The 15,423-nt window shown below is 47.7% G+C and overlaps 1 protein-coding gene across 1 annotated transcript in view; it reads right to left on the bottom strand.

The window, feature by feature from the left end:
- Positions 1 to 3,454: 3,454 nt before the first annotated feature.
- The window catches only part of srp68 (signal recognition particle 68), a 34,401-nt gene continuing 22,432 nt past the window's right edge, over positions 3,455 to 15,423 (bottom strand). Inside the window, exons 11-16 of the mRNA XM_037689987.1 lie at positions 13,067 to 13,220; positions 11,218 to 11,312; positions 11,009 to 11,138; positions 10,863 to 10,938; positions 10,727 to 10,779; positions 3,455 to 3,887 (exon numbers count right to left, since the gene is read on the bottom strand). Of these exons, the coding sequence (XP_037545915.1) occupies positions 3,660 to 3,887; positions 10,727 to 10,779; positions 10,863 to 10,938; positions 11,009 to 11,138; positions 11,218 to 11,312; positions 13,067 to 13,220 (736 nt within the window). The 3' untranslated portion in view covers positions 3,455 to 3,659. The remainder of the gene's footprint in view (positions 3,888 to 10,726; positions 10,780 to 10,862; positions 10,939 to 11,008; positions 11,139 to 11,217; positions 11,313 to 13,066; positions 13,221 to 15,423) is intronic.

The following is a 15,423-nucleotide window of genomic DNA, read 5'->3' as shown; positions in this document are numbered from 1 at the left end:
TTTCCAGGTTTTCCAGTCTGCATTTGACGTCATCAGATTTATTCCATGTCAAACCGTTGTTAAATACTGATAAAATCAAAGGGATGTTGTTTTCAAACAGGAAGCCGTTACCAGCAGTCCTTCCTTCTATCTTATCTACAAATGGTGTTCCTATTGAGTTTGTCAATTCTTACAAATACTTGGGTATCTTGGTCAACTCACATCTCTCTTTTAAGGTTCATGTCAAGAAACTGAAAGTTAAACTGAGTTTATTTTTCATAAATAGATCCAGTCTAACTCTGAATGCTTGAAACAACTTGTAACTGTGACTTTCCTTCCCTCCATTGATTACGGTTACATTCACATGAACGCTCCTACAAGCACCCTTCAGATGTTGGATGCTGTCTATCATGGTGCACTAAGATTCATAACTGGCTGTAACTATCATACCCACCACTGCACCCAGTATTCACTGGTTAACTGGACATCATTAACTCTCACTGCTACATTTTCATTTTTAAATCACTTCTTGGTCTGCTGCCTTCATACATCTCCTCCTACATGTCTCTGCGTGAGTGCAGTTACAGCGTGCGCTCTCAGGACATCATTACCTGCAGTGTTCCCTCAATGAGGACTGAACTTGGCACAAGGACCTTCTCCTACTCCGCTCCTGTTTCCTGGAATATCTTGTAAAAAGACATGAAGTTCTCGACCTTGACCTCTCTAAGTGATTTTAAACAAGTTGAATGCAAAAATCAATGCAGACATGTTCCTTTTTACTTACCTTGTTTTATATGTAGCTTTAAAAAAAAAAAAAAAAAGTTTTATATCACTTCTTTTTACTTTTCATTTTAAACACTTTTATGTGAATGTTTATTACCGAGTGTACCTCATCTGTGGTTTTTGTTTAAAACAGCTCTGGGTCCTTGTGACTCAATGAGACTAACCAGTTTAAATAAAGGTTGAATGAGTCCAATGGTCCTGTCTAACCTTTGACCTTTACCCTGCAAGCAAGGTCTGATCTGAGAGGAAAAATTCTGACGTCAACTGTTAGAAAGATGCAGCCATCTTAAATATGAACTTTTTTTTCTCTTGATGACTCCAAATAATTTAGAAATTACCTTTAAGCCTTTCCAGAATAATTATTCTTGAGCAGCAAGTTGTTTCAAGCTCATAATTTTTTGTACTATTACAAGTACATAAACATTTATTCTCTGTGTTTGAGGTTTATTTGTAATTCAGATGAGACTCGGAGTAGAACCGCTGCTCTTCCACATCGAGGAGCCAGCTGAGGTGGTTCAGCATCTGGTAAGGATGCTTCCTGGGCGCCTCTGGGAGGTGCTCCCGGCATGTTCAACTGGGAGGAGACCCCGGGGAAGACCCAGGACACACTGGAGATGCTTTCAGTTGGCCTGGGAACATCTTGCAGTCCTCCCAGAAGAGCTGGAAGAGGTGGCTGTGGAAAGAGATGTCTGGGCCTCCCTGCTCAAGCTGCTGCCTCCGAGACCCGACTTCAGGACAAGCAGAACATGGATGGATAACTCATGAACTTCATCTGTCAGCAGGTGTCCAAACTCCAGTTTCACAGAGAAAATATGTAGAAACAAAATGGGTGCATCTGCCTCGTCCACCTACATGTGTATCAGCATGGCTGACACGGCTGCAGACATCACCTGATGGACTTTCCACTAGAGCCAGTTCAGTCTGAACTACTGTCAACAGAAGTGTCAAAACAAAACTCAGAGGTCTCTTCATGATCGAGGCCCACAATGTGAAAAGCAAAACTTGGTGAATCAGTAAAAACGAAGCAATCGTCTAATTATGGCACACTCCAGTCTGTTCAGATCCAGGGGAGTCTTTCTGGACAGTCAGGCGCCAGAACACCGGCCTGGAGATGTGACAAACCCCACAGCGATGTGGACAAAACACTCGTCACAGAACTGAACAGACTTGTGTAACAGTTTAAAAATGCAGGTACAAGATGTAAACCACAACACACACGCCCTGCTCAGGTATCCTACACACTCCCATTCACACCCCTCGAACAGAAACACCTGCCTCTCATGGAAACAGCTTCCACCCGACTAACCCATTAATTCATCTGTAAATAACACGGTCGCCTCATGTGAAAAAGAAAACGTGAATGAAGGCAAGAAAACTATTCGGTGCAGCTATATTTTAATAATCACAGGCGTGGAGACTAAACCAGTTTTAAATCCAGAGCGACTCCAAACAGAGCTGTGTCAAGCTGACGGAGCGTCCACGCTCTTTAAAACACGCAATGAAAGGAAACGAAGTCCAACAGTCCGAGCTGGTCCGTCAGTGATGAGAGCGGCGTCGGTGGAAACAGAACAGAACCTCCGTAAACACAAAACTTTCATCTTGCTCAGAGTGGACCAACAGGTGGTGCGACAGAAGCTGCTGATTTCTGCAGCTTCGCCTCTGAAAAGATGAAAACACGCAGGAGACGACTGAAAAGAGCCGCGTTTTCATCCTGAGGAGCCTCGTCTGACGGGACATTTCATCTGAATGAATGCAAACAAAAAGCTGGCAGATTATTTCTGACCAGAACTTCATAATCTCACGAAATAATCCTCCAAAGAGCCAAAGCACGCAACAGAGCCAACTCAGAAAAATAAATTACTTTGATTTATCACAATGTTTCACCGCTTCCTGTAATCTGAGGGGAAGTGATCGACATGTGGCAAAATGTTGGATTAAAAAAAGAAAAGTCCGAGAAGCTTCAGCAACATTCTCGCAGCAGAATTATCAAATGTTCTGAAGAGATGCAAAAATATAACGGCAGGACTGGGTCCAAGTTAAAGATTACAGCAAAGATGAGGAAAATTACTAATAAGAGAAAATTAGCAAGTTTTTTTTTTATATATATATATTAGTTTTGAGATTAAAGTGAATGTATTGTCAAAAAAATGTTTAAATGTTGAGGAAACAAAAAGTCGTCTTCCAGAGGATGTAACCACTCTCAGTCATTTCATTCGTTGTTTTTGTATCCGATAGGAAGTGGTGTACTTTTACTACGTTAAGTACAAAAGTATGTCCTTCACAATAATCTGAGCCAGGTTCAGCAGAAGTGGGGCCAGGTTAGTCTTGAAAGATATTTCTGCTGTTCACACTGCACCCCCCCCCCCCCCACACACACACACACACACACACACAAATTATTTTGACTTCGGTCAATGCTTAATGATCAAATATGAAAACTAAATAAATCAAATCTTGTTTTTTCTGAGGACCCTAATCGTAGAAGGTTCAGGAACGTTTCATGCTGCTGAGGCGACTCCAGCTTCAGCTTGAAAACTGCTGAGTCAGGAAAAGTATAATCTACATGGTTATAGAACAGGAAGCTCAGAAAGCCACACACTTGAACTAGACGTTAAGGTCATTGAGTGCGTGTGGCGTTCAGTGAACACTCTGTTCTGATGGGATCGTCACACAAACAGAAGATCAATCATGATGCTACTGAAAAATGATTTAATTCTTTAAACATCAGGTTCTCTTTGTCGTCTTCACACCTGCACGTTCCTCCCATTGTGCAATCAGGCACTACAGATGATAAACTTTAAAATGGAACTGAAGTGACTCCAGCGGACAAATGAACCGGGTCCGGGTGGTTCTGAGAAACCCGGGGCCTCGTTGCCGTCCAGCGACGAGTCTTCGGCTTAGCTGCCGAAGCCAAAGATGCCCTTGATGTAGCCGGTCAGGCCGCCCTTGCCCTTCTGCTCCACCTTGTCGTCCAGCGGAGGGAAGGTGGCGTGGTTCAGGGCCAGGTCGAAGAACAGAGGCTTGATGGGGATCGGCTGGAAGTCTGGAGGGAACTGGACCAGATTGGGCTTTTTTCCAACGAGAGTGTTGTCCAGACGGAAGGTGTCCAGGTGGTCGCACAGAGGCTGGGGGGGGGGGGGGGGCAAAAACAGAGGGGGGTAAAGACGTCGACAGTTTATGAACACAGCAGAAACAGTTCATTCAAAGGAGTTCATCAAACACCAAAGTTCATTAATCCAGGTTCAGTCAGGACATCTGGACGGGTTCTTTTGTTGCAGAGACGTTTCGTCCTTCATCCAAAAGACTTCTTCAATCTGAGGAGCCACCAACAAACTGAGTCCCACAAACAGCATACTACCATAATGGAAAAAAAAAACAAAAAAAAAAACAGTTTGCTGGTGCCAAGATGGCCTCCGGGGCCCGCCCTCTCCTCTGAGACAGTCATGCCCAACTGGTTCAAAACACCAAAGTTCATGCTCATTACAGTCCAACAGTGTTCAGTCAGGTCATCTGGACGGTTTATTTTGTTGCCGAGACGTTTCGTCCTTCATCCAAAGGACTTTCAGAGGAGTTGACAGGGGAGAGGGCGGGCCCCGGAGGCCAACTTGGCACCAGCAAACTAGTTCTATTTCATCCCTCCTGACCGCCAGAGGGCGGTGCTGAAAGCACTGAATGTTCCCTTCGCGCATGCGCTGATTCGAGTAATAATACCAACGGAGTCACAGGTGTGACACGGATGACCAATCAGAGGCTATATAGCCCGACGTCATCCGCTGCTCTGCTCCTTTTTTCTTCTCGCGCGCGGTTCAATTCAGGGCTTCAGCCCTTTGGACCTTTTCTGAACTTTTTACCGTCGTCGGAAGCCCGACTGCCCGTCTGCGGGAGTAGCGTGTTCCCCCTCCTAGGGCTGCGACGGTTTAACCCTGTTCAAAGGTATTTCTGCTGTTTCGTTGGGGACTACGGCGGTTTCCGCCTATCCCAAATTACAGCGTATGACTACTATGTGTGTGATTCAACACCGGTGAGTAGTTTTTCTTATATTTCGTCGTTGGTTAGCGGTAGCGTTCGCTCCGCTCACGCTTGTTGGGAGACCTCCAACCGCGTGGTCGGCTGGACTGTGCTCTGACGTTGTTTATGACTACTATGTGTGTGATTTAACACTGGTGAGTAGTGGTTTTTTGCTTATATTTTGCTATTGGTTAGCAGTAGCGTTCGCTCCGCTCCTGTTTACTGGAGGCCTCCAACCGCGTGGTCGGTTGGACCGTGCTCCGAAGTTTGTTTATTACGTAGCCAGCTGAGTTCCTGGCCTTGTTTTATTTGGTGAAGGCGAGTGTTCTCACCCCCTCTCCCAATTGTCCTCTTACCAGCTGAGCTAGCGGTGCTAGCCTCTCTGAGTTTTCACTTCGTTTTAATTGGTGAAGGCGAGTGTTCTCACCCCCTCTCCCAATTGTCCTCTCTTACCAGCTGAACTAGTGGTGCTAGCCTCTCTGAGTTCTAACCTTGTTTTAATTGGTGAAGGCGAGTGTTCTCACCCCCTCTCCCAATTGTCCTCTCTTACCAGCTGAACTAGTGGTGCTAGCTTCTCTGAGTTCTAACCTTGTTTTCATTGGTGAAGGCGAGCGTTCGCGCCCCCTCTCCCAATTGTCCTCTTTTACCAGCTGAGCTAGTGGTGCTAGTCTCTCTGAGTTTGGCCTTGTTTTGATTGGTGAAGGCGAGCGTTAGCGCCCCCTCTCCCAATTGTCCTCTTTTACCAGCTGAGCTAGTGGGGCTAGCCTCTCTGAATATCTTGGGCATAGCTGGGTAAGGAGTATGGACGGCTCTCACTGCTGTACAGTCTGTGGAGCCATGCTCCAGACAGATGACGGTCACGACCTGTGTCCTGCCTGCCTTGGACATGACCATCTGGTGGATGCCCTGTCAGAGAACCCCTGCATGAATTGCAGCTTCATGTCGCATGCTGTGAGGATGGCCCGGCTGGCCCAGTTTCGCCCCAAACTCGGCGATGACCTCCCGCCTTCTGGGCAGGAGGCTCCACCTAGGCGCTCGAAGCGCCGGACTGAGGCCGCAGTCTCTGTGGCCCCTCCTGGGAAGAAGCGAGCCAGGTCTGATAGGGGCCTCTCCACAAGGGTGGAGCAGCTCTCCGCTGAATTAGCGGAGATGAAGTCCCTTTTTCAGGTACGCCAACTGGGAACTGAACCAGTGGCAGCAACCGGACTCTCCTCCCCACCCATGCCTGAACTGGCTGTGGAGGAAGATGTGCTATCCTTGGCTGCCTCTGCCTCTCACTTTTTAGGTGAGGAGGACGGGCATTCATCGCGAGTCTCAGAGACAGCTTCACTCTCTTCTTCTCGGAGTGCAGTTAGTGGGTCGGGTGACGGCTCGATGCAGGACGTCATGCGTTTGGCCCTGAGACAACTGCAGCTGGACGTCCCGCAACCAGAGGCGTCCACCCCTGGAAGTGCCTTCTTCAGGCGCGGACTGGCCCCTCCTTCCTTTTCTGTCCCTCCATCAGAGGAGTTCCTGAGGGAGTTGCATGGTTGCTGGCGGGACCCCAAAGCCTTCGCGCGCCTCTCTGCAGATGGCAGAGTGTTGGCGGCCATGCATGAGCCAGCTGCAGCAGGCTTGGATCGCATGCCAGCGATAGAACCTGCTGTTGCCTCTCTCATCGTGTCACCAGAAGAAGCTCTGCGCAGTCATGTTCGGTGCCCACGAGCTCAGTGTCGTGTCACGGATGAATTCCTCTGCAGAGCCTATGCCGCCGGAGCGCGTGCTGGCCGCCTAGGTAATTCCTTGGCACACCTAATGCTTGCCCTCTCCGCGTCCCTTCAGGGGACTAGTGGTGCGACAGCAGCAATGAGCTTTAACGATGCAGCGCTGCAGGCCTTTGCACTAATGACGAGGGAGCTTGGGCGCGTGATGTCCTCCTTGGTCCAAGCTCGCCGACAGGTCTGGTTGGCGCAGTCAGCATTGACTGAGCCATGCCGTAGAGCCCTCCGTAATGTCCCAGTGGTGCCGGGGGAGTTGTTCGGTTCGGCTGCCTTGGAAGCACTGGAACGGACTGTCCAGGCACGACAGAGAAGGCAGCAATTTTCGAGCCTTAGCAGGCCAATGCCCCCTCCTCGGCATCCAAGGCGCCTGTCGGCTGGCTCCAGCATGCAGCCGCCGCCTGGGGGTCATAACCGGCCGGGTGGTCCTTACCCTCATGCGGTTCAGCAAAGGCCCAGCAGGAGCTTTCGTGGGTCGGTCCACCAACCAGCTGGGCAGGTTCGGACCAGGGACTCTGGCTGCCGCCCCCCCATGGCCCCTAGGGGCCGTAGAGGGAGACGGTGATGCCATCAGACCGACCGTCGGATATTTCTCCCCCCACCAGCAGCTCAGCTATTGGGTTGCTCACACCGTGGACCCATGGGTGGTTGCCACTCTGACCCATGGTTACCGGCTACAGTTCCGACGGCGGCCTCGTATCTCATGCCGGGTCAAGATGACTGTAATCGCCGACCCGGTGAAAGCTCAAGCACTAGACCAGGAACTTTCCGCCCTCCTGGCCAAGGGCGCAATAGAGGCAGTGGACCCTCTGCAACAACCCAGGGGCTATTACTCGACTTACTTTCTTGTGCAAAAGAGGACGGGCGGGTTTCGTCCCAGTTTAGACCTGAGGGGACTCAACCAGTACCTAAAGGAGCTGCCCTTCCACATGCTCACAACAGCAGAAGTCCTTCAAGCTGTCATGAGGGAAGAATGGTTCACGTCTGTAGACCTGAAGGATGCATATTTTCATGTGCCTATTGCGGCAGAACATCGCCGCTTTCTCAGGTTTGCCTATCGGGGTCACCACTGGCAGTTCCGGGTACTCCCATTCGGGCTCTCTCTCTCCCCAAGGGTGTTCACTCGGTGCGTGAAGGCAGCCCTCTCTCCTCTGCAGGCCTGCGGAGTGAAGATTCTGCCGTACTTAGACGATTGGCTTCTCTGCGCCCCGTCTCAGGCCTGTGCCTTTCACGACACAAACCGCCTGCTCGCTCATATGTCCCAGTTGGGCCTCAATGTCAACCTGGAGAAGAGCTGCCTGATCCCTTCCCAGATGACCACCTTTCTTGGGGTGGTTCTGGATTCATCTTCCATGAGAGCTCGCCCATCCGCTCAAAGGGTGGCCGGCATACTCCAGCTGGTCAATCGGTTCAGGCTGGGCAGGCAGCTCCCCTATGTTGCCTTCCTGCAACTACTCGGCAAGCTGACATCAGTCACTCGGGTGGTGCCCTTAGGCCTGCTGTCACTTCGCCCCTTGCAGAGGTGGCTCAACAGCTTTCACCTGGATACCAGGCTGCACAGGCATCGCAAGCTCGCAGTGACGTGGTCATGTCTTCATGCCTTGACTCCATGGAGGGACGGAGATTATTTGTCCAGGGGTGTCCCCATGGGAGTGGTAGTGTGTCGCAGGGAAGTGATCATGACAGATGCCAGCTCCATGGGATGGGGGGCTGTATGGCAACGCAGAGCGGTTCAGGGCCGCTGGGGTCAAAGAGACCATTCCAAGCATATAAATGTGCTGGAGCTGCGTGCAGTGCACTTGGCACTCAGGCACTTCCTGCCTCACCTAGAAGGGAGGCATGTACTTGTTCGGTCAGACAACACCTCTGTTGTCTACCACATCAACCATCAGGGGGGCACCAGGTCAGCACAACTTCTGAGAGTGTCCAGAGAGCTCCTGGAATGGGCCTCTCCTCACCTGTCCACCCTGCGGGCAGCGTACTTACCAGGGCGACACAATCAGGTCGCAGATTTTCTCTCCCGCCAAGAGTTCCCTCCGGGAGAGTGGTCCCTCCACAGCGACATAGTGCTGATGATCTGGGACCGTTTTGGTCAGGCAGAGATAGACCTGTTTGCGACGGAAGAGTCGACTCAGTGTCCCCTATGGTACTCTCTTACGGGGGCGTCGGGTGCGCTAGGCCAGGACGCATTGGCTCATCCTTGGCCAAGGGTCCTTCTATATGCCTTTCCACCCCTTTCTCTAATTTGGCCAACCCTTCAGAGAGTCCTCGAGGAGGGCCACAGGATGCTGCTGGTGGCTCCATATTGGCCAGCGCGACCATGGTTCCCACTGCTACGAAGTCTATGTCAGGGCGTCCCATGGTGTCTTCCGACCAGAAGGGACTTGCTGTCTCAGTTGGGGGGACTGATATGGCACCCCAATCCTCAACGTCTTCAGCTGTGGGTGTGGCCACTGCAAGGCTAGGACAGCAGCTGACTGGAGTTTCGAGCCCCGTCAGACGCACCATCCTGGGCGCCAGGGCACCCTCTACTCGTCAGCAGTACGAAAACAGGTGGCGCCTGTTTTCCCAATGGTGTTCTGATCACAACAAGGATTCAGTCTCCTGTACAATACCCACCATTCTGGAGTTTCTCCAGTCTCTACTTGGTAAGGGTCGCTGTCCTTCGACGCTTAAAGTTTATGTAGTGGCAATATCATCTAATCACGCTGGCATTGATGGCTGTACGGTAGGGAGCCATAATCTAGTCTCTCTTTTTCTGCGTGGTGCCCGTAGGTCACACCCGCCGACAGCTCCACGAGCACCAGGTTGGGACCTTCCCTTGGTTCTCGAAGCTCTGTGCCGTCCTCCTTTCGAGCCTCTGTCGCAGGCGGACCTCAAGTGGCTTTCATGTAAGACGGCTTTTTTTGTTGGCTATTACCTCAGCAAAGAGGGTCAGCGAGCTACATGCTCTCTCAATCAGCCCCTCATGTCTCAGGTGGGGCCCTGAGGGCTCGTGTGTTACCTTGTGGCCAAACATTGCATTCGTACCAAAGGTGTTATCTCACTCTCACTCTAACCAACCGTTGAGGCTGGCACGTTTTCAGCCTGCGCCTGGTGAGGGGTCTGCATTATTGTGCCCGGTGAGGGCACTGGAGGCATACGTTGCAGCTACTGCCGTGATAAGACATTCAGACCAGCTGTTTGTGTGTTATGGAGGCCCTAGGTTAGGCTGTCCTCTTTCCAAACAGCGCCTCTCCCACTGGATCGTGGACGTCATCTGCCACGCCTATGCTGCAGGGCCCGGCCCCCTGCCGGTCGGCTTGAAGGCTCACTCTACCAGGAGCGTCTCCGCTTCCTGGGCTGCCCTGAGAGGGGTTCCGCTGGAAGCAATATGTGCTGCTGCATCATGGGCTTCCCCAAGCACGTTCACCAGATTTTATAGAGTTAACGTGGCCACCCCTCATCCCCTGGGCCAGGTTCTTCTACAAGGGTCCTCTGGGCCTCCTCAGTGAGGTAAGTGTTTAGGATTCCTTGTGACATCGTTGGTATTAGTCATTCAGTGCTTTCAGCACCGCCCTCTGGCGGTCAGGAGGGATGAAATAGAACGAAAGTTACGTATGTAACTATGGTTCTATGAATCCCGGATGACCGCCAGAGCTTCTCCGTCACTCAGAATCCTTGCGTTCCACGAGAAGATTCTGTAGGAGCAGAGCAGCGGATGACGTCGGGCTATATAGCCTCTGATTGGTCATCCGTGTCACACCTGTGACTCCGTTGGTATTATTACTCGAATCAGCGCATGCGCGAAGGGAACATTCAGTGCTTTCAGCACCGCCCTCTGGCGGTCATCCGTGATTCATAGAACCGTAGTTACATACGTAACTTTCGTTTTATCCACTATGGGAGTGTGCTGCTTGTGGGACTGGGTTTATTGGTGGCTCCTTAGATTGAAGAAATCCTTTGGATAAAGGATGAAACATCTCAGAAAAAAAAAAAAGAAACCGTCCAGATGACCTGACTGAACATCAGTTCATTAAAGTATCCGTCCCTTTAAGAAACATTTCTGCCAGTTTGAAGCAGGTTGATGTGGCACCACCATCAGTCCCTGACGCCTCTGCAGATTAACCTGCTTCACGTAATCTCTGCACAATCTGTGAGTGGAATGAAGCGCTGCAGTGTTTGTGCTCTGGGTGTGTCTCTTGGTTTTGTCCTCTTACCGTGCTGTCTTTCACCTGCTGCTGAGTGGACACTTCAGGAGGCTCGTCAGTGTCTAAAACACAAGCACATTTCCTCAGGATGGGATGAGCCGAGCACAGCACAAACACAACAGCCAGTTGATGCAGGAGCCCTCACCTAAAATGGCAGCAGCTTGAAGTGAGTATTTCTCTGCATTGACCTCAGCGATGAGCTCCTGGACATCAGGGAGATCCTACACAGTCAGCGTGAACATCAGTGAGCAGCTTTTTAAACCGGGAGCAACAAACCACGTTTGTACCGACCTTGAGGCTGTTGTTCAGACCCTTTGCTTTGGACTGGACCTCCTTAGCGTATTTCAGCACCCTCTCATACAACACCAGCGCCTCACTCCACTTCTTCACCAGCACATACGACTGAGCTATGAAGAAGCACCTGAGGAGAGAACGACACATTAATAAAACTCAACTACAGCGAACGACCAACGCTGGTGAAAGACGTGTGCAAAGCTGACCTGTAGGCCTTGTAGACCAAAGTCTTCAGAGACACCTCCTTCTGGAAGGAGTGGTCTTCCTCAAGCCCCTGCAGGGTGGAGAGCTCAGCCAGACTCTGAGGAGGAAGTGGACAGACGGGTAGAAAGAGTGAGGATTACACCAAAACACTTGCTCGTACAGCTAAAACCTGCTGACCGTGACTGTTTTTAACGTTTATTAAACATTCACACTGTTGAGATCCTGTTTAGATTTCTTATTGTTACGACCCCCACTCCGTTTCTTTAGCATCCATCTCGTCCTGCAGTTTTCTAAACACATATCCAAACGTTCAGCTCCTTCAGGACAATCCTGCTATGACTGCATGTATTGGTGCAACTTTAGCTTTTTGAAATATTTAGCCTTTTCTGTTATTGTTTCTTCTCAGAAAATGAATTAGAGCTCATTTTACATCCTTCACATCTGTTTACAACCTTTTACTGCTCCTTTCACATTTTGTTCTGCGTCAGCTTTCTTCTGCAAATTTAAACTTTTTCAGATAATTTCCACTATTTTTGTGCTCTTTTCAGAATATTTCTGACAATTTCAGCTTTTTTTGTTATTTCAGCTACTACTGTATTTAGCTGTTTTATGCTAATTTGAGCTTTTTCAGCTAATTCTACAGTTTTTGCACTCGTTTCAACCTTTCTCAGCCCAATTCAGCAAAAATGTGCTCTCTCAACTTCCTTCTGGTACTTTAAGCTTCTTTCTGCTTATTTAGCTACTATTCAGCTGGTTTTTTTTGGCAAATTTCAGCTTTTTTCAGATAATTTCCACTTTTTTGTGCTCATTTCTGCTTCTTTCAGCCTAATGAGGTAAAATTGTGCTCTCGCCACTTCCTTCCGTTAATTTAAGCTTCTTTCTGCCGATTCAGCTACTTTTCAGCTATTTCTTGCTAATTTCTGTTTTTTTAAAGCTAAATTACAAACTTTTATGCTCATTTCAACCTAATTAAGCAAATGTGTGTTCTCCCTGCTTTCTTCTGCTAACTTAGGCTTGTTCTTCCATTTTAGCATGTTTTTAGTTAATTTCAGCTGTTTTTCAGCAAGTTCTTCAGCACTGTATTTTCACAGGAAATACACTTTCTCTAGTTGTCCACTGCCATAAATACAACGAGCTCTAAAGGTCTTACTGAGATGTGAATGTTGGAGACTAGCTGGGGAGCAGTGTTTGCAAAGGAGTCTCCAGATGTGTCACAGCACACATGCAGATGTTCTCAGTTTCCTTGTGCAAGTTGATAAAGTGTGCGGTTTTGTTACTTGACTTTGGAGCATATTCAGAAAACAAACTTGTGACAAATTTGTTCTCAAAGTGACAGATGCTCTGGGTATTTTAAACTCATCTTAAGGAGAACTGGAGTTGTTTTGGAAATAAAAACTCTTCTAAATGAGCCCATCTTCATTTCTAAAGCAGATTCCAGCAGATTAGATCTTACACGTGGGGGTGGTGGGTCTGATGTGGACAGAAGAGGGCAATAAAATATTGTGCACGGCCTACTGAAGGTTTGTATGTGAAAAATGAGCTGTGATTGTTAAAAACTGGCTTCATAAAACACACCACACGGCTTTGAATTCAGTGAGGCTGTAATAAAACCTTTTGTTCTCCCTCACAGCTGGTCTCCAACCATCACAGCCCAATTAGAGACCACCACAAGACATCACACCAGAACTCACAGCTTCACGTGAAATCACATTATTTTATGTCCAAAACGATGAGAACTTCAGAGGCTGATGTATTTAAATGTTTTGACTAAAATACATTGAGAGTACAGTTATTTTTTTAATACAGACCTAGCACACACATTATAAATGTATTCAGCATCCAGATGTTTACCTGCAGGATGATGTCGTACAGTCGAATGAGATCTTGGGGACGTGGCCCCCTCTTGTTCTCGTCGGCTTCGGTCTCCTTCAGTTTGGCCTGCAGAGTGTGAGCCATGCTTTCATTCCTCTTCACCAGCGTGCACAGCTTGATGTAGGTCAGGTAACTGAGACAGAAGAGCGCCACAGATCAGGTGAAACATGGAAATCTTACAACCCTCACATTCTGTCAGCGTGCTGTTGGGCTGAGGGCAGACTTCAACACATTACAACACATTTTTACAACAGTATATTTCTATGAGCTCGACTCTGTGCAGGTAATACACCCACTTATAACTCGGTTCTTGGGACGTATCCAACCCAACGAGTCGAGCTGAACATTACAGACGGAAGGACAACGTCTGGAAGTCAATCCTGAGAGTGTCTCCTACACAAGAATCAAACCCACAACTTTTAAAACCACTTTGGGCTCATAACTGTAACTACCGTACCATCACTGCACTCTGTACTCCTTGGTCAGTTAGTCATCATCTACACGTAGGCTCTCACACTGGATCATCATCTACAAATCCCTCCTGGGTTTGTTACCTTCTTATATCTCTCCTACACGTCACATCGTCAGTGCAGTTACAACGTGCGCTCTCAGGACATCATTACCTGCAGCGTTCCCTCACTGTGAACTGAACTTGGCAAAAAGGTCTTTTCTTACTCTGCTCCTGGAACACCTTGCAACAATATATGAAGTTGTCCACTTTGATTTCTTTAAGAGGTTTTAAACATTTGATAATGTTCAATGGAAACATCAAAGCAAATATGTTCTTGTTTTTAATATTTACCTTGTTTTATGGCACCTTGACTTATTGTTTTTATAACTACTTTTATTTTTAATTGTTTTGTGTTGAACATTGTCATCTGTACTTTATATGCTCTGTCTGAATCAGGTATCTCTTGTAAATGAGTCCTTGTGACTCAGTAAGACTAACCTGTAGAAATAAAGGTTGAATGAACGAAAAACAAAAACAACATCTTGAAACCACAGCACTCGATTTGTAATTTACTTTGTTTTTCTTTAAATGTACAATTTACCCAATAAAATGACAACAAGTAAACAAGCATCGTGGTTCTGAGGACGCTGATGTGCTTGATGCTGACGACAAGAGTTTCGTACCACTTTACAATAAGGCTCCCTTATAGATGGCTAAAAAATTGTTTATAGATACAGTATTAATTCCTCTACAAACACTTTATAAATAATTAATAATTATGTAGGGTTCTAAGGGTAGCTTTAGCTGCCCTTGACTACAATATATTTAAATAACGGGTTCTCTCTTTTTCGATTTAAATTACAGCCATGTGACAGAGGTAACTGTGCGGAGATTGTTAATCAGTGACACTGAGACGTTAATTTTCTTTGACCCATCAGAATAAATGTGGTCATTTGTTTAACAGAATCAAAATTTAACATCAAAATGTACAAGTGATTAGCTGATCTGGTTCTGATTAATAAAACTTGGCACGTTTTACTTAATAAAAACAACAGACATTTCTGAAGGTATCTAGATTAATTACTGGCAAAATAGAAGAGATTAAAGATGGGAAATGAAGGAGTTTAAAGAGGAGGATTTAGATGGATGAAGGAAAGGGTGCGTCTGTTTGGACCGCAGAATGGCACGCTCCCTTCAACACCAGCTCAACTCTCCGGTACACTTCAGGACGTGCAGAGACTTCGTTACCTTAGACGGGGATACCTCCGCTCAGGAACAGGAGTCCATTAGTACGATCCTTTTACAGCGTCTCCGGGCAGTGGCTGGGAAGGAACAGGAGTCGTGCCGGTCACTCCGTTAAACAGAACCAGCTTCCTTCGAGGTTGTAGGGCATTATGCCTGGGAGGGTTCACAGCGAGGCGATGTGACTCTGTCAGAGGTTCCACTCAGATGTGGAAGACTCCATAGTCCCAACTCGACTCAGAAGACTGAAGACCGACTCAAGACTGAGAGACCCAGTTGACCTGAGAAGTTCCAGGAAGTGTGGACTCTTATGCACCTTTTCCATTAGTACCTGTAGTACCGGTACAGCACGGCTCTACTCTACTCGGTATGGTACAGGTTGTGTTTCCATTATGCTTTCAGTACCGGTTCCAGTGGGCGGGGTTCAAATTGACGTCACCACCTCTCACCAGCTGGTGGCGCTGAGACGCTGAAACTGTTTTCAGTACAGGTTGAGAATTTATGTTATTTTGAAGTTGTGTGTATGTATGTATGTACATATATATATATATACATATATATATATATATATATATATATACACAATATATATATATATATATATATATACACACACATATATATTTATACACACACACACAAA

This window comes from Nematolebias whitei, chromosome 16 (genome assembly GCF_014905685.2).
Source record: "Nematolebias whitei isolate Nwh7 chromosome 16, NemWhi1, whole genome shotgun sequence".
NCBI classification, from domain to species: Eukaryota; Metazoa; Chordata; class Actinopteri; order Cyprinodontiformes; family Rivulidae; genus Nematolebias; species Nematolebias whitei.
The sequence above is the reverse complement of the archived record's forward strand: the minus strand, read 5'-3'. Positions and strand labels throughout refer to the sequence as shown.